The sequence below is a fragment of the Tenrec ecaudatus genome, chromosome 14, assembly GCF_050624435.1.
Source record: "Tenrec ecaudatus isolate mTenEca1 chromosome 14, mTenEca1.hap1, whole genome shotgun sequence".
NCBI lineage: Eukaryota > Metazoa > Chordata > Mammalia > Afrosoricida > Tenrecidae > Tenrec > Tenrec ecaudatus.
The window spans coordinates 110628412-110655603 of NC_134543.1; the positions used below are offsets into that span (position 1 = coordinate 110628412).

At 40.8% G+C, this 27192-nt stretch overlaps 1 protein-coding gene across 3 annotated transcripts in view; it reads left to right on the forward strand.

The window, feature by feature from the left end:
• Nucleotides 1-27192, forward strand: part of GALK2 (galactokinase 2) — a 175626-nt gene that overhangs the window by 23346 nt on the left and 125088 nt on the right. For all 3 annotated transcript variants that reach the window (XM_075531291.1, XM_075531289.1, XM_075531290.1), the window contains exons 2-4: nucleotides 4081-4169; nucleotides 15285-15408; nucleotides 24718-24808. In XM_075531291.1, coding sequence (XP_075387406.1) covers nucleotides 4100-4169; nucleotides 15285-15408; nucleotides 24718-24808 — 285 coding nt within the window. In that variant the 5' untranslated portion in view covers nucleotides 4081-4099. The remainder of the gene's footprint in view (nucleotides 1-4080; nucleotides 4170-15284; nucleotides 15409-24717; nucleotides 24809-27192) is intronic.

The following is a 27192-nucleotide window of genomic DNA, read 5'->3' on the forward strand; positions in this document are numbered from 1 at the left end:
AATATCAGTGGTTTGAACCCATCAGCTGCTCTGTGGGAGAAATCAGAGGAAATCTGCTTTTGTAAAGACTTGCAGCCTCAGAAACCAATGGCGCTCTTCCACTCTGTTCTATTGGGTTGTTTTGAATTAGAATCAACTTGATGGCATTGGGCATGCTCTCCTATACTTGGATGTATTTGCTGCTCCTACAAATGCTCCTGTGGAAATATCCTTTGCCACATATACTTTGGGTGTATTCCAATATGCCATCACATACCTGTTTAGCATACTTACCTACTATGTATCTACTACTTATCCACCTATGTACCCACTCACAAATTATTGTTTGTTATTACTGCTAGTATAGGTTTATATATGATAGTATTACTGTTGTTGCCTTAAAATATTATATACTTTTTTACTTTTGATTTTTTTTTGTGGATTGGGTGATGTTTGCAGAACAGGTAGTCAGTTTTCCACTTCGCAAGTCATATGCATTTTGTTTGGCCTCATTCATGGCAATTCCCTCATCTTGTATCCCACTTCTTCCTGATGGTTCTTGTTTCCGATCCTCTTCCTTTCTTAATCCTTCTGAACTTGTCCTTGGGTAAATGCTTCTCTTTTTACCTCAAATGATTGCATATTCCACAATGGGCTGACTTCATCAATGTCATTGTACCCTTTACAGACCTGTCTATTGTTTTGCTGAGGATTGAGCCACCGGGTCGAAGTCAGTTCCAGACCTGAAGGATGTCTCAAGTGCCATAGTCTCAAGGTTTTGCAAATCTCTGTCTGACTAGAAAGACTGATCTCTTTCATAAGTTTGAATTTTATTCCATATGTGGCTTCCACTCTATCCAGGACCCTTTAATGTGATCCCTTTCAGTTGGTAGTGGTAGTGGGGTACCATCTAGTTCTTCTGGTCTCAGGGTTGTGGAGACTGATGTTTGCTTTGCTCAATCCATTGGAATAATTGCTTCCATATGTCTTTCTGTTTTCTTTACTCTTCTTATGATGGGAACAGACCATTAGTTGCACCTTCGATGAATGCTCACTAGCTTTTAAGACCCCATTTGATACTGACCAAAAAAGCATGTAGAACATTATCAATTGACCTTGGTGTCTTAGGCCCAGTAACGCATTCCCTCACGTTCTTTGGTTATGTCCCCTGTATGCTCCACCACATTCATGAATATATTTGCAGAAAAGTAAATATTCATGTTTGATATATATGTATATATATATATATCTGTCATATGTATGTTTGTATACTCCTTTCCCTCCCACACTCACTCAGCTTGTCCATCCATGCCTCTACACAGAGATCACCATGATTGCAGGATTGTGCATATGACAGCATTTTCCTCTGTTGCTTTTCGTGCTTTCACTCTTGTCAGGGCCTAAGCTCTGCCTCCACCATTGTTGCCAACCTTGCATTTATCATATGTTGCCTTCTTCATCACCCCAGCAAACATGTCTACACTCCAACCAGGGACCCCCACACCACCTATCCCGCCTCCCACCTCAACCCCCAACGAGCCACTACTCTCCCAGTGTGTGAACCTTCTGTTGACTTTTAACAGTAGTGATCTCATATACAATTTACCCTTTTATGACTAACTCAGCATAATGTCGTTCAAGTTCATGTGCGTTTGAGGTACTTTGTAGATTCGCTGTAATTCTTTCATACTGCCTAGTATTCCATTGCGTGGATATACCACAGTTTGTTTATCCATTCCTCCGTGGATAGACATATAGGTTGTTTCTATTTTTTAGGTATTGTGAATAGCGCTTCCATGAACCTGGGTGGACATATTATCTACTCATGTGACTTTTCTTTCTCTAGGATTTATACCACTTGGAGGAGTTGCTGGGTCCTATGGTATTTCTATTCCCAACTAGTGAGCAATCACTCCACTATTTCCTACAGTTGTTGTTGTTGATGTTATTCGATGCCATTGGAGTGGTTCTGACTCATAGCGACCTTATGTACAACAGAATGCAACCCCACCCGGGCCTGTGGCACTCTCTCAGTTGTTCCTGTATGTGAGTCCATTGTTGCAGCCACTGTGTCAGTCCATCTTGGTGAGGGCCTTCTTTTTCCCTGCGCCCTCCTCTTTACCAAGCATGATGCCCTTCCCTAGGGACTTGGGCCCCTGACAACATGGGCCTGCCCCATTCATAGTCCCACCAGCAGTGGGCAACAGCTGCACATTGTCTACCCCCTCACCAATATCTACTGCTGTTTTTATTTTAAAAGCTTCGCTAATAATACTGGAGTGAGATGATATCTCATTGTTTTTGATGTTCTTTTTGCAAATTGTTGCCTTTAACACTTATATTTCTCCCAGTGCCTTCCTTTGTGTTGGTCATGCTGTGTCAACCATCCCCTTCATCCCGGTTAATTAACACGTGGTCGCCGGGTAAGCATGAGACTGCTTACTGCAAAGCCTAAGCTCCAAACCCATCCATGGCTCCCTGAAAGAAAGAGGAGCCTCTCTTCTCATGTAAAGACTTGCCACCTCACAGACACTGTCTAGAGTCGCTGTGAGTTGGAATTGACTAGCTGGTTAGGGAACTAGCTGGTTAGGGAACTAGCTGGAACTAACTGGTTAGGGATTTTTCCTCTCTTCATACCTGTGTCTCGCTGTTGTTATTAGGTGATACCACGTTGGTTCTGATGCACAGAGCCCCTATGTACAATGGAACGAAATCCTGCCTGGTTCTGTATTACCTTTCCAATCATAGGAAGTTTCACTAGCCTCCTCACTGCTAAGGATCATTCCAGCTTTACTTCTAAAACATGTTTGTTTGTTCTACTGACAGTCCACGGAATACACAATGTTCTTTGCCAATTCCATGATTCAAATGCATCGATTCTTTTATCTTCTCTATTTATTAACCAACTTTCCCATGCATATGAGGCAATTGAAAATACCATGGCTTGTGTCAGGCTCATGGTAAAAACAAAAAAACAAAAAACCTTAGCCATCTTAGTGGGAGTGAAATGGTTATTGTAATTTTGATTTGTATCTCTGATGGTTAATGACACTGAACATCTTTTCCTGTGATTGGTGCTATTTGAATGTCCTCCTTGATGAAATGTCTATTCAAGTTCTTTGCTCGTTTTATGACTGTGTGTCCTTTTGTTGTTAAAGCATGTGTGTGTGTGTGTGTGTGTTATTAGAATCTTTGTCAGATACATGTTTCTGAAGATATCTTTCCTAGCTGATACCTGGTTTTCCACCTTTTCTTTTTTTTAGAAAAGTCTCTTGATGAACAAAGTATCTATTTTTTTTAATGAGGTCTCATTTACTAATTTCATCTACTGTTATTTGTGCTTTTGTTATTTAGACAATCCATTGTTAAAAGGAAAACCTGACAGCACCTCTCCTGTTTTATCTCCGAAGCTATAGAGGGTTTTACTTTGTGCATTTGCATCCTCATTTAGATTTGAATTTGAGGTGTGTGAAATGAGGCATGGCTTAGCTTTATTGTCCGTGTCATTTAGAATGCTGTAATATGGTTTTCCCCGAGGCTTTCAAGTAAGTGTGTCAGGAGAGTTTGCTTCCGCTCCTTAAGCAGAAGTAATTGACGATGGGTGCAGGCATAATTCAAAGATATTTCAGGTTTTGTTCCAGACCACCACAAGGAAGGAAATGTTTCGGGCACTTACGTTTTTTTGTTTCTCAGGGCATATAAAATTATGTTTACAATATACTACATTCTGTTATATATACAATAACATCATGATAAACCTAAAAATAATGTGAGATTTACCAAAATGTTACACAGAGATATAAAGCAAGCACTTGCAGTTAAAAAAATTGTGCCGATGGATTTGGTTGGTGCAGGTTTGCCACAAGCTTTCAATTTGTAAATAATGCACTTTCGGCTGTACACAGTAAACAAAGTGCAGGTATGCCTGTATATGAAATGTGTTTGTGCAAGGGGGCTTCAAAAAGCTCGTGGAAAAAAATGGAATGAAAAGATAATTGATTTTCCCATGAAAAAAATCCACCATCTTGTGGGTTATTTGTATGTGCATCTTACGGATTTTCTGTTGAATGTTATTCTGAACTAATATACTCTTGTTTTCAGATTGCTGAAGCTGAAGGAGATGTTTAACTCTAAGTTTGGATCCATTCCCAAGTTTTATGTTCGAGCCCCAGGGAGAGTCAACATAATAGGTATTTTGGAAGTTTCTTCTTTCACTTTTCTTCTCCTTTATTGTGATCAGATTCAAATTGATTATACAACTCTTCTTAATATGATTGAACATTGAATTGCATGATAATGTGAATTAAATGCCAATAAAACTGTAAAAAAAAGACAGGAAGGAAAAAAGGATACAATTTATGTTAATATCTCTCTATTAATTTTTCCCATAACTTGACAAATAGAATAGTTCATGAAAGTGTGCTTTTTCACTACTATATACAAACATTTCTGGGGTGAGGTCCAGCTAGTATGGCAGGGGCCAGACCAAATCCAGGGATACATATGGTAGCCAACTAAAAAGGCAGGGGGCGGGGTGGAGAAGGAAAAAAAGAAAAGGGTAGCGGGGGCACAGGGCACTCACCCACTCAAGGGGAGGGTATTATTTATATCTCAACAGGGAAAGAGGGACTAGACTTCAACCTAGGCTTCCAAGATGCGAATGCAACATACCAGCATGCAGCAGGGAACCAGTGGAAAGGTCTGAGGGACCGGCCCCAATCCTAACTACATGGACAACTACTGCTCCCCTCAGAAGAATTTACTCTTCAGAGGACAGCACTGAAGCTACAGTTCAGGGACAGGGACATGTCTGACCAGAGCACACGGGAGCAGATGAAGGGGGAGGAAGAGAGAGTGGAGCATATCCTGGCCCATCAAGCCTTGAGGACGATATCCCTGCTCAGAGCACAGAGAGGACCATAGGGCCGGCCCCACTACAAGACACGACATCCTTCACTGACCCATAATCCTACAGGGGACAACACTGGAGACACAGTGTGGGAATTGCACCCAATCTGACCCCACCACACCAAGGCAAAACACTAAGAGTGTGCAACAGAACAACAAGGGGAGCAGAGCCAGGAAGTCCAGAGAGAATACCAAAAATAGGCTTTGGGGCCAGGTCGTGGCACACCATCAGACTTGATGGGAAAACACTCCTAAAGGTCAACAGACCTTGAGCTATTTACAGGCTTTTTTTGTTTTGTTTTGTTGTTGTTTTCTTTTTTTGCTTTGTTTTGCCCTGTCTTGTTTTTGTGCATATTATTATCTCTGCAGTTCTATCTAGATAAGATAGGTCCGTAAACCATCTGGAAGAGAAAACAATGGGACTGATGGTTCCAGCGGGACATGGGAGAGGGGGAGGTGGGCGAAAGGATGTGGTGTTAACAAACCCAAGGACAAGGAAACAACAAGTGATCCAAAATCGGTGGCGAGGAGGTTGTAAGAGGCCTGGTAGGGCTTGATAAAAGGGCAATGTAACCGAGAGGAATTACTGAAACCCAAATGAAGGCTGAGCATGATAGTGGCACAAGAGAAAAGTAAAAGGAAATAGAAGAAAGACCTAAGAGGCAAAGGGAATTTATAGAGGTCTAAATACAGACATGTACATATAATAAATATATTTATATATGATGATGGGGAAATAGAGCTATGTGCATATATTTATAGGTTTAGTATTAAGGTAGCAGATGGACATTGGGCCTCTACTCAAGTACTCCCTCAGTGCAAGAACACTTTGTTCTATTAAACTGGAATTCCGTGATGCTCACCTTCCTGACATGATCGCTGAAGACAAAGTGGGTGCATAAGCAAATGTGGTGAAGAAAGCTGATGGTGCCCAGCTATCAAAAGATATTGCATCTGGGGTCTTAAAGACTTGAAGATAAACAAGCAGCCATCTAGCTCAGAAGCAAAAAAGCCCACATGGAGGAAACACACCAGACTGTGTGATCACGAGGTGTCAATGGGATCAGGTATCAGGCATCAAAGAACAAAAAATCATATCATTATGAATGAGGGGGAGCGGAGTGGAGACCCAAAGACCATCTGGACATCCCCTTATAGAAGGGTCACTGGGGAGGAGATGAGCCCATTGTATGCAGTGTAGCATACAACTTTCCTCTAGTTCTTAAATACTTCCTCCCCACCTCTATCATGATCCCAATTCTACCTTACAAATCTGGCTAGACCAGAGGATGTACACTGGTACAGATAGGAACTGGAAACACAGGGAATCCAGGACAGATGAACCCCAGTGGTAAGAGTGGTGTGTTAGTCTGGGTACTCTAGAGAAACAAATCCACAGAAACTCATGTATAAGAGAGAGTTTTATGTAAAGGTTAAGTGCACATAAAGAAAACATCCCAATCCAGTGCTGCCCAAGCCCACAAGTCCAACATTAACCCATTAACCCATATGTCCAACACCAATACAAAGTCCTCCTCCATCTCACCAAACAGACACAATCATTCCGACTGCAGGAGGAAAGCCAAGTCAGTGAATGTGTGAGCATCTCAGCGCAGGCAGGGGTCTCCACACAGGGGCTCTAGCAACCAGGGCTGCATCCAGGTAGGTCCATGTGGCTTCTCTTCAGGGATGTCTTGCAGGAAGTGAGCCTTACTAGCTAAAGCAGGAAACTGGCTAAGGTAGCTGCACCTTGGTCCGACCATCACAAAGCAAGAGACCCGAGAACTAGAAAGGTGAGACTCACTGAGCCATTTATCCCTCCACCCTTCAATTAACCCCACATGTGTTTATCAGCCAGGTTGGCACAATAAACTAACTACCTCAAGTGGTGGTACTGGGAGGGTAGAGAGAAGGTGGGGTAGAAAGGGGAACCAATTACAAGGATCTACATATTACCCTTCCCTCGGGGATGGACAACAGAAAAGTGGGTAAAGGGAGATATCAGACAGTGTAAGATATGACAAAATAATAATAATTTATAAGGTATCAAGGGGTCATCATGGGGGAGGGGGGTAGGGGGTGTGAGGGGATAAAATGAGCTCAAGGGTATACCAAGCGCTCAAGTAGAAAGCAAATGTTTTGAGAATGATGAGGGCAACAAATGTACAAATGTGCTTGATACAAAGGATGTATATATGGATTGTGATAAGAGTTGTATGAGCCCCCAATAAAATGATTTTTTTTAAAGTGTGCTTTCGCACGAAGGACACATTTCTTCATCCCAATTCATGCAATTAATGCTAATTTTGCCAATTCAAGGAGCCTGCTGGCAGTGTATATTAGTTATTGGAATGCTAAATTTAGGAATTGGACTGGAGGTCCAATCTGAGGGAGAAAAATGAAGATTTTGCTTCTGTAAAGATTTACAATTTCAGAAACGCTGTGAATCAGTTCTCTGTGCTATAGAGCTGTTATAAGCAGGCATTGGTCCTATGGCAGTGGAATTTGAGGTTTGTTTTGTTAATTTTTGAATATCTTCACATTTGTTAAATTAGATTGTTGATATTGTTTTTACAGGAAATGAAAATCTTTTTATGTGCTGAAGATTAAATTTTTAGAATGTGGAGAATAATTTTTCTGGTTTTATATTTACTTTTTGGGTTAGAAGTACATTGGGAAATCACATGCATTTTTGCTTTTTAAAGTGTGATCCAGATGTTAGGTGTATTCTAGCTCTATTTATCTTTTTTTTTTTAATGAAGTACTTTGCTTTTTACTAGCTTTTGGTAGAAAATAATATAACATTAAAAGATCTTGTCTGTAACCTTTCTATTCATGTGCATACATATTGATATACTTATAATTAGACTACATGTAATTTTTATACATCTTTTTCATTTACTACATTGTAAATATTATCCAAGTATTTTTGAGTCCAGTTTTAATACCTTTATAGTAGTTTACTGAGTTGACATTCAACACTTTACATAACAATTTCCTTTTGTTGTACAGAAACTTATTTCTAATCTTTGGCCATTATTGCCAATAATTTGATAAAAAGGAAACCTTAGGTAAGATAAGAATAATAGCATTATTCATATTGTAATTTTGCTTGAGTTTTTTCCCTATTATTATTATTGTTTTAGGATGGTAAAGAAAAGTAGGTGGAGTAAGTGCTCCATTCCGTACATGAGTTTTAATAAGTAACTCATTTTTCACAAAAGGAAGTTGAATTTATATTTGTTTGTGCTTTTGATTACCAACATTACCATTTGAATTTTCGTACAAAACCCTGCTGAGACAAATGTTACTGTTTTGAGAATTTGTAGAACTTGGTTTGCTAGATTGAGGCTTATTCTTAAGGAGCCGTGATGATGCTCTCAGATAAGCTTTGGACTGCTAGCCACGATGTTGGGTTTCAAACGGACCAGCTGCTCCATGGGAGAAAAATGACACTATTTGCTCCTGTAGATTTACAGCCTCAGAAACCCTAGGCTGAATTACCGTGATGCAACTCGACTCTCTGACAGTGAGTTTGATTTTGATTTGGAGATTTATTCTTGATTAATCTCAAATTCAGGAATAATGTACTTTTGAGAGAATTAAGCACACAAGCCCCTACCTCTTCAAATACTTTTGTTTAGACACAAGCACTTCTCTTTCTGATCCCAACCACATGGGGCTGGCTCAGAGCTCCCAAATTGAAGACCACAGTACTCATTCTGCCCCAATAGGCCCAAGATTTCAAACACAGCCACCTGCTGGCTGTAAATTAGGATTTTCCCATGACCCTTTAATGGTGCTAACCTCAAGCCCAGGGCCCCCGCAGGATCACTCACTTCTGATTCGCTGGCTACAAACTTGGGGGTTCTTCCTGTTCTAGCTACAAGCTTGGGAGTTTTCAGGCATCTCTTACTTCTGACTTGCTGGCTCCCTGTCCAAGCTGGGCCGGATAAATTGCTGGAACAACTCACAGAACTCCATTATAGCTTTATTATAAAGACTGCCAAGCAGGGTCTGCAGAGGCAAGAGATGCATAGGGTGAGGTCTGGGAGGTTTCCAGTGTGCAACTTCCATGTCCCAAAGAGAGGGCATCACCTCCTGAAAACAGATGTTTCTTGGCAATTAGCAAGCTGGTGGAGATTCCAAGTACAGAGGTTTCATTGGGAGTCTCATGCCAGCCTCTCTCTCCTGAGAGTCCTTGAAATCACAGGTGACCTTGAGGCTGGCTTTCTAGCCATGTCGTAAGTTGATCATCACAATGCAGTGCCCTTTAAAAATGGAAGCGTCTTCCATTGCATATCACACTGTATTTACCTATTTATCTGTCAATGGGCAGTTGAATTGGTTCTACTTTTCGAGTGTTACAAATAATGAACATGTCTGTTGTGTGTCTGTGTCTGTTTGCACCACAGCCGTCAATTCTTTGAGTATGTACCTCAGATTGGAATTTGCTAAGTAATGTGGTAATTCCACATTAAAATTATTTTTTCATGTGTTTGCAATGAACTTGTGACCTAAAGAATCCAAGTTCACTTTCCCTCCTTTTTGATCTATCCACCCAGACCAATGTTTAGACCCAAGGGGTAAGGAATCTGGGGGATTTTAAGGCTATGAACCTTCACTCATTAAAAAAAATTATCTTAACTTTTTTTTTATTAACGAGAAACATCTTCTGTGTAGTTGCACAGTCCATGTCATCCAATCAGATCAGTCCTAGTATCCTGTTAACCCCCCATTAAGATTTCCCCTTTTCTCTTCCCATTCTTCCTCCTTCCCTCCATAATTTGACGTCCCTGCCTCTCTCTCTCCCCACCCTGTCCCTGGCCTCCATGTAGTCTTCAAAGTCTTATCCTTTGGTGTAAAACCATGTTTCTTTTTCTTAGTTTTTCCTTAAAATAATGGTGTCATCAACTATTTATCTTTATAAGAGTGACTAAGCTTGCTAAGCATAATGTTCTCTGGTTTGGTCCATGTCTTGTGGTATTTCAGGGAGTGGCCATTGTTTGCTAAGCATTGTGTTTGCTTAATGCTAAGCATAAGTTTGCTAAGCATAATGTTCTCTGGTTTGGTCCATGTCTTGTGCTGTTTCATGGAATCACCCTTGCTTTTGTATTGATGCATAAAATTCCACTGTGTGAATGGACCAGAGTTTGTTTATCCTTTCCTCTACAATCAGAGTTTTTGGCTGTTTTCGCTATTATGGAAATTGCTGAAATAACATAGGTGTGCATGTGTCTGTTGCCGTAGAAGGATTACAGGAGCATGAGGTAATTGTATTTGCACTTATTTAAGAAAGTGCTACACTAATTTTCCTAGGAGTTACACAAATCTATGGTCCCACCACCAAAGTATGAGCATTCCAATCTCTCCATATCCTGTCCTGTATTTATTAGTTTCTGTTTTCTGAATTTTGCTCCACGTATCTGTGTGAGGTGTTGCTTTAATTTGTATTTCTCTTATTGGTAATGAACACAAATATTTCTTCATACAGCTGTTGGCTGCCTGGATGCTATCTTTAGCACATTGTATATTCATGTCTTATGATGCATTTTAAAATTGGTATTTTTCTTATTAAGGTGTTGTAGTTTTCTATTAATTTTCAAGTTAGCCCTTTATCTGATTTATTACTATTTTTTAAAACCTGTGGGTTCTCTTTTAGATGAGCACAAATGCATTTTTAGAAGGTCCCAGTCCCTTGTTTTCCATATATTATGGGTAATTTTCATTATGCTCCGTAATGTATTTATGTCTTGTGTTAGGGCCCTTGAGTAAGTTTGTCCCTATTTTTTCACGGATGGTCATTATGGTTGTGGGGTTTGTATTTAGGTCCGTTAAACCCCACCTTGAGTTCAATTTTGTATGCAATTTGAGGTCTGAGTCCAGTTTCATTGTCTTGTAGGTGAAGCTCCAATGTTTCCAGCACCATTTACTGAAAATGCTATCTCTATTCTACTTAATATGTTTTGGTCCCTTCTCAAAAGTCAGGTGTCTGCATGTACTTGGTTGTATTTCTGGGTTCTTAATTCTAATTCATTGGTCCTCATGTCTATCATTGTACCAGTACCAAGCTGTTTTGATTATTGTGACTATCTAGAATGTTTTGAAGTATTAGAGTGAAAGCCCTCCTAGTTTGTCTTTGTTTTTTAAATGGAGTCTTATTTATACTTTATTTTCCGTATTCAACATGTTGAGAAACTGCTAAATTGTTTCTCACAGTGGCACCATTTTACCTTTACACCAACCACAGTGTAATAGTGTTCAAACTTCTCCACCCCACATTCACAATTGTTATTATTTTTGGGGGATAATTCCTACCTCACTTTCACTGCCATTGATTGAGTGGATGCTGACTCATAGTGACCATTTAGGACCATAATAATTCAGTAGAACTTCCCCTCTGGGTTTCTTAGACTGTCACTCTTCATAGGAGTTGAAAGCTCTTTCTCCCATGAGCGGCTTGTGGTTTTGAACTGTGGACCTTCCAGTCAGCAGCCCAGTGCATAATCACTATACTACCAGACTCCTCAATAGCCATCCTAGTGTGTTTGAAATGGTTTGTTATGATGGTTTTGACTTTTCTTTCCCTGATTACTATGCGGAGGTGCTCTGGGGGCCTAGTGGGCTATGCGTGGGGCTGCTAACCACAAGGCGAATGGTGGTTCAAAACTACCATTCCCCCACAGCATGGGAAAGACGAGACTTTCTACTTTTGTGGAAATTTAGTCTCGGAAACCCTCAGGGTTGGGGCAGTTAGTTCTACTCTGTCTCATAGGGTTGCTATGAAACAGAAGTGGGGTTTTTTCCTCTTCTTTAAAAAAAATCCCTAATGATGTTCAGCCTCGTTTCTTGTACTTGTTACCTATGTTTATATCATGTTAGGAGAAATGTGGTTCTGCAGGGAATTCCAACCAGGCTCTGAGGTCTGAGATCTTCAGCAAAGAACAGAATAACCAAGAGCCTGGCAGATGAGAGCAGTGTCCAGACCAGAGCGGCAGCAGAACCGAGGCACGGGGATAAGACTTGGGAAGAGCAGGGGCACAGGTGGAGGACGTTCAGAGCTTCCTGCTACTGTGAGCGGATGTGTTTCCCTGGGGAAGCTGCTGATTCAAATGTGCGCTTTTCACTTGAGGACTACTCTTTTTGTAAATTTTGAATGAAGTTGGAGAGAAAGACAACTTAGGGAAATATTCCTCTCTTTTTTCAAGTCAAGAAAATACCTAATTTTAAAGTGCATACCAATGTAAGACCAAAAGACCGTCTACCTACAGTACTATGTGCGGTAATGCTTATTAGAAACATAAGCATATTGTTGAACTGCTTTTTTTTGGGGGGGGGGGGTTTCTTGCAGCTCTTATAACAATGCATGCATCTATTGTGGCCAGCATATTTGTACATATGTTGCCATCATCATTTTCTAAGCATATGCTTTTAATTTGAGCCCTTGGTATCAGCTCCCTTTTCCTTCCTTCCCTCCCCCGTGACCCCTTGATAGTTATACATTATTATTATTTTTGTATCTTACACCAACTACTGTCTCCCTTCACCCACATTTGTGTTGTTTGACCCCCTCGGGAGGGGCCGGGTTATGTGCCAATCATTGCAATTGGTTTCCCCTTCCTTCCCTCCTCTCCCTACTTTCCCACTACCTTCCTGGCATTGCTACTCCCATTTCTGTACCTGAGGGGTTTATCTGACCTGGATTCTGTGTGTCCTGAGCTCTTATCTGTACTAGTGAACATGTTCCAATCTAGCCAGAACTGCAAGGCAGAACTGGGGTCATGATAGTGGAGGAGGGGAGGGGAGAAAACCTGAAAAATACTAGAGGAATATTGTGTGTTTCATCAGTGCTATACTGCACCGTGGTCGACTCCTCCCTTCTTTGTGACCCTTCTGTGAGGGAATGTTCTATTATCTACAGATGGGTTTTGGTCTCTGCTCCAACCCTGTTCATTCTCAATAATATGTTTTTTGTTGTTGTTTTGGATCTTCTGGTGCCTGTTACCTGATTTTGTCAACACCTCATGATCACACAGGCTGGTGTGCTTCTTTCATGTGGGCTTGTTGCTTCTCTGCTAGATGGCCGCTTGTTTTACTACAAGCCTTTAAGACCTCAGACACTGTGTCTTTTGCTAGCCGGGCACCCTCAGCTTTCTTCACCACATTTGCTTATGCAACAATTCTGTCTACAGTGATCGTGCAAGGAGGGTGAGTGAGCATCACAGAATGCTAGGTTGTTAGAACAAAGTGTTCTTGTGTTGAGGGAGGGCTTGAGCAGAGGCCCAAAGTCCATCCACTTCCTCAGTGTACTGCCATATAACTAAATGTACATAGGCCAACACCTCTGTTTTTATGAATGTGCATATTTACATATGTACACACTGATGTTTATGCCTCTCTCCATAGCTTTGCTTCCCAGATTTTTCCTCTGCTTCCTTTTACCGAGGACATTTGAGTGCCTTTGTTGGGCAGTGTTTCTCACAGGAGCAGGAGCAGGCAAATGGAGAAGCCTGTCCTGGGAATCGAGATGAATTTGCTTGTTGTTGAGCCCATGTTCACATTAGTATTTTGTATTTAAATCCCATGAATAACAACTTGAAGTTTAGATGCTTTTGGGTATAATAGTTAAAAATAGTTCTTGTTATGAATCATAGAGGAATGAGAGTGAAGAGGAAAGGAGGGTACTTTATTTTTCTGTATTTGCACATTATATGAAATCACATTATCTAATTATTTTTTTTTCCCAGCCACACCTTGCAAATTCAACACACCTTACTGGCGCCGATTTAATTTGCTAGGCATTTGGTTTGGGTTGAGAGATCGGGAATATAATTCAAGCAAATCTTAACCTTTAATGAGCTCAGTGGCTGGTAAGGAAGAGACCCAAGAAACTCACTACCATCAAGTCAATTCTGACTCACTGCACCCTTTAGGACGCAAGTAATTTTAATATAAGGTAGCATGCGCCAAATTCTTAATTTGCTCATATTTAAAACGTGAATACAAAAGAGCAACAGAATGGAGATTGCTTGATGGTCCTATAAATAAAATACTTAAAAATGATCCTTATGGATTTTTAATTATTGAGTTGTTGGAGGTGCTGGGGCCTGAATTGTTCAATGTGGCTCTTTTAGTCAACGTCTCTAGCTCTCACCAAATGACCTTCCCCTGCATGGGTCTGGTGTAAGAAGGTGAGGGAAGACGCTGACAGGATTCACTGGTGATTAATTGTGTACAGGATTCTCTGGAGTGCTATCCTGCTGTGTATAAAATGAGCCCTCTGAGAAGCAGAAAGCAGGATTGCATTACCCGCAAGAGCCAGGTGTGGAGTGAGTCCTCTGGACCCAAGTTGCCTGTACAGTGAACCTCCTGGATCCAGAAGACAGCTATCACATCGGAGGAGCAGAAGCAGGACCAGGAGCCAGATCATGAAGCAGAGTGATGGACTTTGTGTTTTTGTGCAGGCGCCTAGCTTGTGGAGTGGAGTGCCTCTGGGCACTTAATTGGGGGATTTGGACTTGCTGATCCATGGAGCTTGAGCTACATGGCTTTTCCAGTGGAGTGGCATGCCCCTTTGGGCATTTATTAGCACACCTGAATGAACTTTGTGGCATTTCCTAATAAGAAAACCTCAACCTTGAGCATTTCTCACTGACCTTACAACTGGTTAACTTTGTAACCTTTTGAATCATGAGTTTTGTCTAAGTTCCGTGCAGTCATTGCAATGGCTGTTAGAATCTAGAGATTAAGTAGACACTACTAGCGCAAACTACACTAGAATGGGCTGGAATTTTGGTGACTTCATGGGTGTCAGAATAGAACTTTAATCCATAGGAATTTTTTAATGGCTGCTTTTCCAGAAGTCGATCACCAGATTTTCTTTCTCACTAGATTTTTTTTTCTCAAACCTCCAACCTTTTGTTTAGCAGCCATTTACATTATGCAGGGATTTCCATTATGAATGAGAAAGTGAAAAAATAAGTCTTGTGAGGATTTAGTTTAAGAAGTATAGCGCTTCATGCTTGGTGAAGCGGAAGGACAGGGAAGAAGAGGAAGACCCTCTGTGAGATGGATTGCCAGTGGAACAATGGTGAGGAAGGCGCAGGACTGCGCCGTGTTTGACTCTGTTAGGCATAGGGTCGCTACGGGTCAGAGCTGACTACAAGAACAGTACCAACACAAACTCACAGACCCTAAAAATAATGTACTTACAGTAGCCGAATTTCCCCCCTGAAATGCCCGGAAAAAGAAAACAGAATCAAACTTTGCCCAGAGTGGTGTAACTTTCGGTCACAACCTGACTTGGAGTTAAGACTCTTCTGAACGTAAGCCTATGTGAGATTTGCTTCATACGCTAACAACGATAATCAACACCTTCCCCCCCCTCCTCCCCCCAGGAGAGCATATCGACTACTGCGGCTATTCTGTGCTTCCTATGGCCGTGGAGCAAGATATGCTGATAGCCGTGGAGCCCGTGACAACACCCACTCTCCAGCTGGCCAACACAAACCCCATCTACCTGTGAGTATTTAGGGTCGCTCCTCGGAGGGCACAACGGTGAAGCCCTCCATGTGACCCGAAAAGTTGGCACTTTGAACTCCCTCTGGTGGTCTGTGCCCATAAGCTTCCAGCCTAGGAACAGCCATGGAGAGGGGCCATTGTGTGACGTGCAGTCGCCATGAGTCAAAAGGGACCTGATGGCACCAAGCAGCAGGCACTTCATGTGTGTTTGTGCTTTGGGTGTATGTGTGTGTGTGCTGTTGTTGTGTTTGTACCTAAGTTAATTAAAAAAAAATCATTTTACCGGGGGCTTGTACAACTCTTACCACAATCCACACATACTCCATTGTGTCACGCACATTTGTACATTTGTTGCCCTCATCATTCTCAAAACATTTGCCTTCTACTTGAGCTCTTGCTATCAGCTCCTCACTTTCCCCCCTCCCTCTCTCATGAACCCTGGATAATTTATAAATTATTATTTTTTCATGTCTTACACTGACCTATGTCTCCCTCTACCCACTTTTCTGTTGTCAAGTCCCGCTGGGAGGAGATTATATGTAGATCATTGTGATCGGTTCTCCCTTTCTTCCCCCACCTATCCCTTACCCTACTGGTATTGCTACTCTCAATATTGGTCCTGAGGGGTTTATCTATCTTGGATTCCCTGTGCTTCCAGTTTTTATCTGTACCTGAGTACATGCTCTGGTCTAGCCGGATTTGTAAGGTAGAATTGGGGTCATGATAGTGGGGGAGGGAAGGAGGAAGCATTAAAGAACTAGAGGAAAGTTGTATATGTCAGTGTTGCTATACTGCACCCTGACTGGCTCGTTTCTTCCTTCTGACCCCTCTGTGAGGGAATGTCCAGTTGTCTTCAGGTGGGTCTCCACTCTGCACACCCCTTCATTCACAATGATATTATTTTTTGTTCTGGGTCTTTGATGCCTGAGACCTGATCCTATGGACACCTCATGATCCCACAGGTTGGTATGTTTCTTCCATGTGGACTTTGTTGCTTCTCAGCTAAGTGGGCGCTTGTTTATCTTCAAGCCTTTAAGACCCCAAATGCTATATCTTTTGAGAGCCATGTACCATCAGCTTTCTTTACCACATTTGCTTATACACCCATTTTGTGTTGGGAAGGTAAGTATCACAGAATGCCAGGTTATTAGAACAAAGTGTTCTTGCCTTGAGTGAGTACTTGAGTACTCCCAATGTCTGTCTGCTACCTTAATATTAAACCTGTAAATATATGTACTTAGATCTATTTCCCTATCATTATATATAAATATAGTACATATGTACATGCCGGTATTTAGACCTCTATAAATGCCCTTTGCTTCCTAGTTCTTTCCTCTATTTATTTTTATTTTTCTCCCTCCCACTATCATATTTGGCCTTCATTTGGGTTTCAGTAATTCCTCTCATTACATTGCCCTTGGTCAAGCCTTACCAGGCATCCTACACGCCCCCCCCCATCAATTTTAGATCACTTGTTCCCTTGTTCCTGGGTTTGTTAACACACACTTCCTAAGTGAATTCATTAGGAGACACCTGTTTAATTGGAAATGTGTATCTGACTTTGAAAAGAATCTAAGGTAACTAATTAAGTTTATTTACATATGGGCTTGTCATGAGTTAGCATTGATTTGACAGCAACTATTTCCACGCTCCCCCCCACCCCCCACCCCCTGAAGTACTTTTTCTTTCTTTTTATTAAAATTTTTTAAAAACAGTTTTATTGGTGCATAATTTACATATCATACACTTCAACAGTTCAACCGTTCAATGATATCAAGGAAAATTGTACAATAATCACCACATAAATTTTAGAACATCCCCCCCGCTTGGTTAAACTGCCCCTAAAATGAGTTGTGCAAGCACAATCAATTCTAGTGCTCCCTGCCCACCCCTCCGCCTCCATTCTCCCCCCTAACCTCCAATGACAGCAGCTCTTTTGTTGTTGTCCATTTATTCAAGAAAGATGGACAAAGATCAAACTAACTCTGTCCTTGCCTATAAGGTATTTATCATCTATTGAAGTATGCCTATCTCCAGGAAACTCAGGGCAGGTGCATTTCCTAGGTTGCCATACACCCTTTGCCAGCATCTCCCCAGGCTGTGTTTCTATCTGGTTATTGATCTGAAGTCTCAAGTCTATTGCAAACTCTGTGACTTCAGGTACAGTTGCCTCTCCATGCTCTGGCCTCTGATACATAATTGACATACATTTCTGATATGTATGCTTTATCACGTTGAGGAAGTTTCAAAAATTATCATTTGCTATGATTAAAAAAATGAGTACTGAATTTTATCAAATGTCTTTTTTGAAATTGAAGATTTGTTTTTAATATGGTGAACTACTTTGATGAAGTTTCCACTGTTGGACCATCATTATATTCCAGGAATCGGCCTTCCATGTTTATAATATATTATTATGGATTTGATTGACTAATTAGAAAGAGATATTTTGATGCAAGGCTGGTATACTTCTTATTAGTCCTAGTTTATTGGATCATTTGCTTTTAATACTGTTGTTTATCCAGCAAAAATTTTATGAGTGCCTTAGATCAGACACGATGCCAGGCTATATAAAAAGAGAAACTTCTTGATTTTGCATATAATTTTTGCTATAAAATTATTTTTTTCAAAGAAAAAAAGAGAACCTGATGCAAAGGGCTTAAGTGGAGAGCAAATGCTTTGAAAATGATGAGGGCAAGGAATGTATGGATGTGGTTTATACAATTGATGTATGTATATGTATAGATTGTGATAAGAGTTGTATGAGCCCCTAATAAAATGTAAAATAAATTAATTAATTTAAAAATTATTTTTTCTACTCATTTTGCACAGTTGAGAATTTATTGTGTACCTTTAAAGAAAACTGTACATTACCTCAAGCACATTTTCTCTCTTTGTAGATCAGCATTTGCCAGTGATTGCGTGATGTTATATTAATTTATTTAAATTGCCACAGTGATAGTTATGATCTCTGTCTCATTTTCCACAAAAGAAGAACCTGAGATACATGAAGGAGTTTATTGGGGCAATAATCCCAGGAAGAAGTGCAGAGGCAACATGGAGGAACGAGTTAGGGAAGCAGCTGTGAATTACCAAGGTCTCTGTTCTAGACAAGGGGCTTGATTTCTCCTGTCACCCTATGAGTGGGCAGCATTTCTCCCAGAATTGTCCACATTATGGGTGGTATTCCAGTGCATGTTTATACCCCAGCTGCTTTTATTTATTCACCTATTGATGGGCACATTTGCGCTATGAGGGACAATGCTGCCATCAACATTCACATTCATGTATAAATAGTTTCATTTCTCTTGGGTAGAAACCTATAAGTGAAATTTTGGTTATGTGGTTTATGTGTATTTATCTTTTTAAGACACTGCCTATTTTCCAACATGGATTGACCATTTCACATCCCCGTCATCCGTGTATTAGAATTCCAGTGCCCACATATTTGAAAATTGGTAGTATTTTTAATTTTGGCTTTTTTTCCCTCACAAATGTGAGTACCATCTTGTGGCTTTTAGTTTTTATTCCTATAACAGCTAATGATGTTGAATATCTTTCCATGTGTTTATTTGCCTCTGGACACCTTCTATATCAAAGGATCTATTCTAATCTTTTTGTCATTTTAAAATTGGGTTGTTTACCCTCCAATTATTAGACTGGAATAATTTATTGCTGAATGTTCTAAATGTAAGTCAGATATCTGTGTCATGCAAAAACTTTTGCCAGTCTGTAGTTTGACTTTTCATTTTCTTTACATCTTTTCAAGAACTAAAGTTTTTCATTTTGGTGAAATTTAGGTTATTGATATTTTTTCTTTTGGTGTTTGTGATTTTAAAAAAATCATTTTATTAGGGGCTCATACAACTCTTATCACAAGCCATACATACATCAATTGTGTCAAGCACATTTGTACATTTGTGTTTGTATTTTTTGTACATATTTAAGAAATCTGGACCAGTACCAAAATTACCAAAATATTCTTTGATGTTTCGTCTCTGAGTTTCATAGTTTTATCTCTTGCATTTAGGTCTGTGGTTCATTTTGAGTTACTTTTTTGTTATGCTATGTGGTAACAGTTGAAATTAATTAATTTTTGTATGAAATTAATGAATTAATTTTGTTATGTGGTAACAGTTTAAATTAATTTTTGCTTATGCGGTGCTCCAGACTATTTTTAGTAAGATGATTGTATCCCATCGAATTCTCTTGACATCTATGTTGAAAATCTACTGACAATATTTGGACTTTATGGACTTCATTCTGTTTCATTAGTCTATTTATCTAACTTTACACCAATGTTACAGTATTTTGATAACTATAAATTTTTTACTGAGTCTTTAAATTAGAGCTAATTTTGTTTATCTTTTTCAAAATTGTTTTTGGCTATTTTACTTCATTGGATTCTGTATAAATTTTAGAATCTTGTAGTCAGTTTGTAGGGGAAAAACATGCTGAGGTTTACATTTGCATTACGTTAAAGCTATATATCCAGCTGGGGGAGAATTTACATTTTGACAGAACTGGATTTTCCAAGCCATGGATATAGTATATCTCTTCCTTCTTTGGGGTCTTATTAAATTTCTTCCAGCAGCACCAATGGTTGGCAGATTTCATTGAGCATTTGTGGGTGAATGGAAAATAAATGGTACTAGGGTTCCTGGTCATCCATGTGTGATCTGTTACAAGCAAAGCATCTTTAAACTGCTTGGTGATCAGGCCACAGGATGCAGATAGTTCATTCAGTACTAGATTTCTTCTCTCAGTTTCCTTAACACACCTTTAAAAATTGGGGCGGGGCAATCAAAACAGAGGTTCCCAAGGGGGTCTGGTGGACCAGTCAAACCCGAGGCAGAGAGGCCAGCCTGGCACTCGAGGGGTGTTCTGGATAGATTTTCTCGAAGGACACAGGGCGATCGTGGGGGATTATGAAGAGGACGGTTTAAGACAATTGAAAACTGCATGTGATGTAACAAGGCCTGGAAGGCTATGCTAAGGAATTGTTTCTCATTGCAACATTGTAGCTGCTCATTCTACCAGGGTAGCAAGGCCTGTCCTAGGAGAATTTCATTGAGAAACCTTACCATTCTGTCCTGCGGCCAGGATCTTGCCCCTTCAGACTTACTTTTGCTGCCCAAACTCAAAAAGCATTTAAAATTTGCACAATTTATTTCCTCGAGGGTGAAAAAAACTGCCATATTTATGTGGCACTGGAAAGATCACTGAATTATTTGGGCAAGGGTTAGAACTTAGGTACCCAAACTTATTTGGCCTTTTCAGAAAGACAAAAAAACCCAAAACCAAAACCACACACACAAAATCCCCAAGGTCTAGGGGAGGAGATGAGTCTGTTAGGGTGCGATGTAGCACCGATGAAGATTACATCTTTCCTCTACTTCCTAAATGCCCCCCCCCCCACTACCATGATCTGAATTCTACCTTGCAAGTCTGGATAGAGCAGAGGATGTACACTGGTGCAGATAGGAGCTGGAAGCACAGGGAATCCAGGGCGGATGATACCTTCAGGGCCAGGGGTGTGAGTGGCGATACTAGGAGGGTAGAGGGTGAGTGGGTTGGAAAAAGGGAACCAATTATATTTGACCCCCTCCCTGGGGGACGGACAACAGAAAAGGGGGTGAAGGGAGATGTCAGACAGGGCAAGATATGACAAAATAATAATTTATAAATTATCAAGGGCTCATGAGGGAGAGGGGAGTGGGGAGGGAGGGGAAAAAAAAAGCCAAGGGCTTAAGTGGAGAGCAAATGCTTTGAAAATGATGAAGGCAATGAATGTACAAATGTGCTTTACACAATGGATGTATGTATGGATTGTGATAAGAGTTGTATGAGCCCCCAATAACATGTTTTCTTTTTAAGTTAAAAAAAACCCCAAACCCTCCTTTACAACAATTACTTAATGCCCATTGGCAATCGAAAACGTTTGCACTCTCAACCACCATCTTGTGTAGGTATCTGCTTTTGTAGCCCCCCTGAATTGGGCCGGGGTTCTCAGGGGCCGACATTGCCTATTTCGGGAAGTCCTTGGTTAGAGAGATAGAAACATCACCTTAAAATGGACGTGTGTATGGATTGTGATAAGTATTGTCTGAGCCCCCAATAAAATGATTTAAAGAAACAAACAAAAAAAACCCCCATACAGACCTACATGGAAAGCATGTCAAGAGACAATACCTTCACATTTTGAAGTTTTTGTTAAATAAAAGATTTCTGTGATTTTGCACAATACTTTTAACTTACCCTCATATCTTGCACATCCTTTTTTCATAGTTCGCTCTAATTATCTCATATTTTTTGTGCTACTGGTAGCCTAAAAGGGGAATGTTAGCGTGATGCACAGTGGAGAAAATGGGCAAATGTCTGTTGGAAGAATAAAGGAATAAATTATGTAAGTAGAAAGTAACAGCGCAGTAAATCATATCTGCTCCTGCTCAGGACTATTTTTTTCTCAGCACTCTGCCATAGAGGAGCAGGTGTGGAGAAAGCGGATGGGTGATGTAATCCAGGATTCAGGGTCGGTGGGGAAAAGAGTGTCTGCTTTGTATCATCAGGAAAAGGCCGGGTTAAGAGACAACACAGGGATTTCAGAAAGAGCAAAGTGGAAAAACTAGTCAAACAAAAGTTTGGTGTGTCCCCCCCCCCACCCCCACCCTCCGTGACTTCCCTGGCTTCAGAGACTTCAGCCGTCTCCACTTGTGTAACAGCTGGCACTTAAAAAATTAAAAACTTTTACTTACATCTCATATTACAATTCATACATTCATCCAGTGTGTCGAGCACATTTGCACATATGCTGCCATCATCATTTTCAAAGCATTCTCTTCCCACTTGAGCTCCTGATGTCAGCTTCCCATTTCTTCCCCCTCCCTTCCCTGTCTACCTTCCCTCATAAGCCCTTGATAAGTTATAGATTATTCTTTTCATATCTCTCTGTCGCCCCCTCACTCACTTTTCCTCCTGAGAGGGAGTTCTAGGTTGATCCTTGTGATCAATTCCCCCTCTCTCCCCCCACCTTCCCCTAATCCTCCTGGTATTTCTGTTCTCATTGTTGGCCCTAAAGGGTTTATCTGTCCTGGATGCCCTGTGTTGCAGGCTCTTGTCTATAGCAGGGTGCATATTCTGGTCTAATCCGATTTGTAAGGTAGAATTGAAGTAATGATAGTGGGGGGAAGGAAGCACCAAAGAGCTAGAGGAAAGTGGTGTTTTTCATCGGTGCTATACTGCCCCCTGACTGGCTCATCTCTTCCCTGTGATCTCTCTGTGAGGGGATGTCCAATTGTCTATGGATGGGCATTGTTTATTATTATCATTTGTGAAAGTTTCCTCCTCTACTTTCTTCTAATATACTACTCTTTCTAGCTTTAGTTTCTTCATGGTGACTTTCAAGTTTTTGCTTTTCTTGGAATAAAACCCAGGTCGCTTTGCTAACACAGCTATGCTTGCTTTCCAAATTGTTGACGGTGAGCAAATTATTTTCACCTTGTGAGCTGGAGTCAGACTCTGTGTGTCCGTGGAGAGTCGCTACCCTCAGAGCCATGAGAGTGGTCTTCCGTCTCGACCCAGTGGGAGAGATGGAAGTGATACCTTCTGGATCTCACTCGAGTCTACTCTGTATTCCCACTAGACGCTATTGTCTGGTAGTGTTCAGCTCAAAGATGACATGCGTCTGTTTGCTCTTTCTCTGTGTTTTCTCCCACTTCTTGCACCCCCAGGTGATCATTAAGTATTTGTTGATTAGGATAGTTGCATCCTTGTTCATTGAAGTCTGTGGTAGTTACATACTCTGTTGTCACTTTGGGACTTAAGAGAGAAGGGGTGGAGTTTAGCCTGTCAGTCAGGTCATTTGGAGCCACTGAGGAGATAAATAGCTCGCAGAGCACACAGGCAATCTGTAGGATATCGTTTCGTTTCTGCCTTCATTTAGCTGACCCTCCCATCCCAAGATTTCAAGTATTTTATCCTCCAGCTCATTTAGGGGCCTGTCTGTCATCTCTATTTCACTTTGAAAGAAATTTGGATTTAGGCACAAGTCACAAGCATAGGACCAAGAATTTCCCCACGGCCTTCTCTTAGAATGTGTAAAATGTATCGTCTTACATCTTGACCCTAGCACAATGGTTAGAAGCAGGAATCGAATCCTGCTGTAATACAATGTTCTAATTTAGAGACCTACTCAAGTCTTGTTGTGTTGTCAGCTGTCCTCTTACGGAATTTTTTAGTTCAGAATTTAATCCAGGTTGAATTTAGTCTTCTTTAATCTGGGGCAGCTCTTTGGTATATACCTCTTATTACCTGAGCATTTTAAAACAGTATTGGCCAGTCATTTTGTATAAATCCCTTGATTTGGGTTTATCTGCTGTTTCATCAGCATTAGTGTGAAGGTGTGTACCTTCTACAAGAATACCACAGAAGTGATGGGTCCTTTATGCACCACATTAAGTGGGACATGATATCCCTTTCCTAGGGATGCTAATGTGATCATTTAGTGAAGGTGGGGTCTGCTGGATTCCTCTACCATAAAGCTGTTATTTCCTCACTTTGCAATGAGTATCTTGTGGGGGGAAAGCATGTTGGGTCTGTACAAATATCTTGTCATAAAAGTTTTACCCCCTAATTGAGGATTCTTTCCTGAAACAGTGATTATTGTGGGGCTCGCCAAATAGTGACTTTCTACTTCCTTCAGTCATTTTGCATCTAATTAATTGGCGTTCTGCATTACAGAAGAGCCTTCCCTTTTCCTTCATTTACTTTTTTACTTGTCAGTGTATGTTATCATATGTATACACGCCTGGAATCTTATTCAATATGTTTATTCAATTAGAATGATCATTCGCTTCATTTGTTCCTTTCTGCCCCCCCCTAAATGAAGACAGTAAAATTGGATGAGTGGCAGAGTGTGTGGAGAAAGATGGCTCAGAGGTCTCCTGTTACAGTTAGAGGTGTGTCAGACAGCTGGCTCAGAGGACTAGCATTCAAGGGGTTTATACCGCTTAATGAACACTTTGATGAAAGACCAAACAAAAGGTGGTAGATAATCTGAAAGTACGTTGGCTACCCTCTGTCTTGGGAAATAAAAAGGATCATTGGTGGCGACGAGGACTGCAGTAACTGCAATGCTCTCTCTGAACTTTCAGCAGCTGGAAGTGCTGGTTGCTTAGGGGTAGCACAAGAAGCGAGTGTATTGAAAATTAATCGAAAAGGACCATTCAGTACCACTGTCCTGGCACAAGATGGCAGCAGCCAGCCACTGAATTTCGGCTATCTGACTTACAGGATGTCTTGTCTTTGCAGGGACTTCAGTGCCTGTGCCAATAACATTCAGATCGACCAGACGAAGCCTCTGTGGCACAACTATTTCCTATGTGGATTTAAAGGAATTCAGGTAAATCGGCGTATGAGGCACCTATCAGCAGTTGAGATGATGCTGTGTCTTGTGCCAAATGGACTTGCTAAAGCACTTCTTTAGATGCTGTAGAGATCACGCCCCCTGTTCTCCAGATTCACTGGTGTTTCTGTTGCTCATTATGTAGCTTTCAGGGGCTCCAGTGAGTGTGGCTGCTTCTGGGTTGTTTTTATAGGGGTGCCTGTGGCCTTTCATATAACTAGTTTCTCAGTCAGGGGCATCTGAAAACCATGCAGGTGGTTTTTAGACAGTTTACAGTTTGGTACTATTAGCTACATTTTTATCTACGGATGCATCGGAGTATATTGTCGTAGGATTTAAAGTCTGAGACCAGGTCTTACCCAGATGTGCTCATTTGACCTCTGAGTCTCAGATTGGTTATTTGTAAAACGATGGCCGAGCTCCATCCCACAGAATTGTCGCAAGAATGGCACTGTCCTTGAAATGTATTGAGCAGTTAACTACATGGCAATGCATTACAATGATTTACTTCAGGTGTGGTAAACTATCGGTCTAAGTGTGACCCTAGAAACGTCTTTAATGTCATATAAGAACAAGAAGCCGAAATATGTCCATTTTCTCATAACAGGCTTAGAAAGTATGAAAAAACAAAAAGAAAATTACTAGTTGCCACTTTTACCTTTATTTTTATATCTTAACAGTTATTTTAGATGAAGCGACTTGTGGTAGAATTCTAAGTTAAAAACAAGAAGAGGTGGAAGTTTCCGTTTTAAGCCCAAACCAATCTTGCACTCTAGAGAGCTTGTGTTCCTTACTGCCTGTTGGTCGTGTCTGAAAATGTTCCACGACTCTTTTGAGACTTTGTGCATCTGCGTGACGGTCTTGTGCGGCACTCTGTCACGGTGCTGAGCTCAGAGTCGCATAGTTCCCTTTCTTCTGTGTATGTGTTTACTTTTTGTTTATTTTTAAAAGATACATGGCAATAATAACTTTTGGGAAAGTTATTGGAAGCTTTTAAATCTTCAAATCATCTAGTTTATCATGTGCATTAGTAGGGATTACAATATTTGGAAGCATTTTCCTGGCAAGTACAATTTTATTTTATTAAAATTTTTTTAAATTAGAGGCTCATACAACTCTTATCACAGTCCATACATACATCAGTTATGTAAAGCATATTTGTACATTCATTGCCCTCATCATTCTCAAAATATTTGCTCTCCACTTAAGCCCCTGGCATCAGGTCCTCATTTTTTCCCCTCCTTCCCCACTCCCCCCTCCCTCTTGAGCCCTTGATAATTTATAAATTATTATTTTGTCATATCTTGCCCTGTCTGATGTCTCCCTTGACCCACTTTTCTGTTGTCTGTCCCCCAGGGAGGAGGTCACATGCAGATCCTTGTAATCGGTTCCCCCTTTCCAACCCACCCTCTCTCTACCTCCCAGTGTTGCCACTCACACCACTGGTCCTGAAGGGATCATCCGCCCTGGATTCCCTGTGTTTCCATTTCCTATCTGTACCAGTGTACATCCTCTGGTCTAGCCAGGCTTTCAAGGTAGAATTGGGATCATGATAGTTTGGGGAGAGGGGGGAAGGAATCATTTAGGAACTAGAGGAAAGTTGTATTTTGCATTGTTGCTACATCACACCCTGGCTGGCTCATCTCCTCCCTGAGCGTAAGCAAATGTGGTGAAGAAAGCTGATGGTGCCCGGCTATCAAAAGATATAGCATCTGGGGTCTTAAAAGCTTGAAGGTAAACAAGTGGCCATCTAGCTCAGAAGCAACGAAGCCCACATGGAAGAAGCACACCAGCCAGTGAGATCACGAGGTGTTGAAGGGACCAGATATCAGCCATCATCAGAACAAAAAATTTTACCATAGTGATTGAGGTAGGGAGTGGGGAGTAGAGACCTGAAGCCCATTTGTAGGCCAATTTGATTTTCTTTATAGCAATGTGTCTTTTTGTAGCACATGGGCAAAGTGACCTAAATAATGTATGTTGCTTTGGGTTGTTTTTGAATATTTTAGGTCTTAAAAACCTTCCTTTTTAGTTTGACAACTTACATATCAATGTAGGTTTGTACAATGAACCTTTGGCAGAAAAAAATTAAATGTTAGTCTGCTTGGAATAGTAGAAAGTTCCAGAAGTTAATCTGTTTATACTAAATGAACATGCTATCCTTTTTGGATAGCGCTATTACAGGATTTGGCAAAATCCATTTGTGTTTTTGAATCTGTTGTGTATTTTAATTTAAACATTGCGTGGTACATTTGTAAGGATGATTCATCTTCAGGACACCGTGCGGATCAGCTTACGGTTAAATATGCAGCATTCTCCAAGGATTCTCTTTTCCTATTTTTAAAGCAAGCTGTCTGAAGTTCTTCATGAAAGGGCATTGG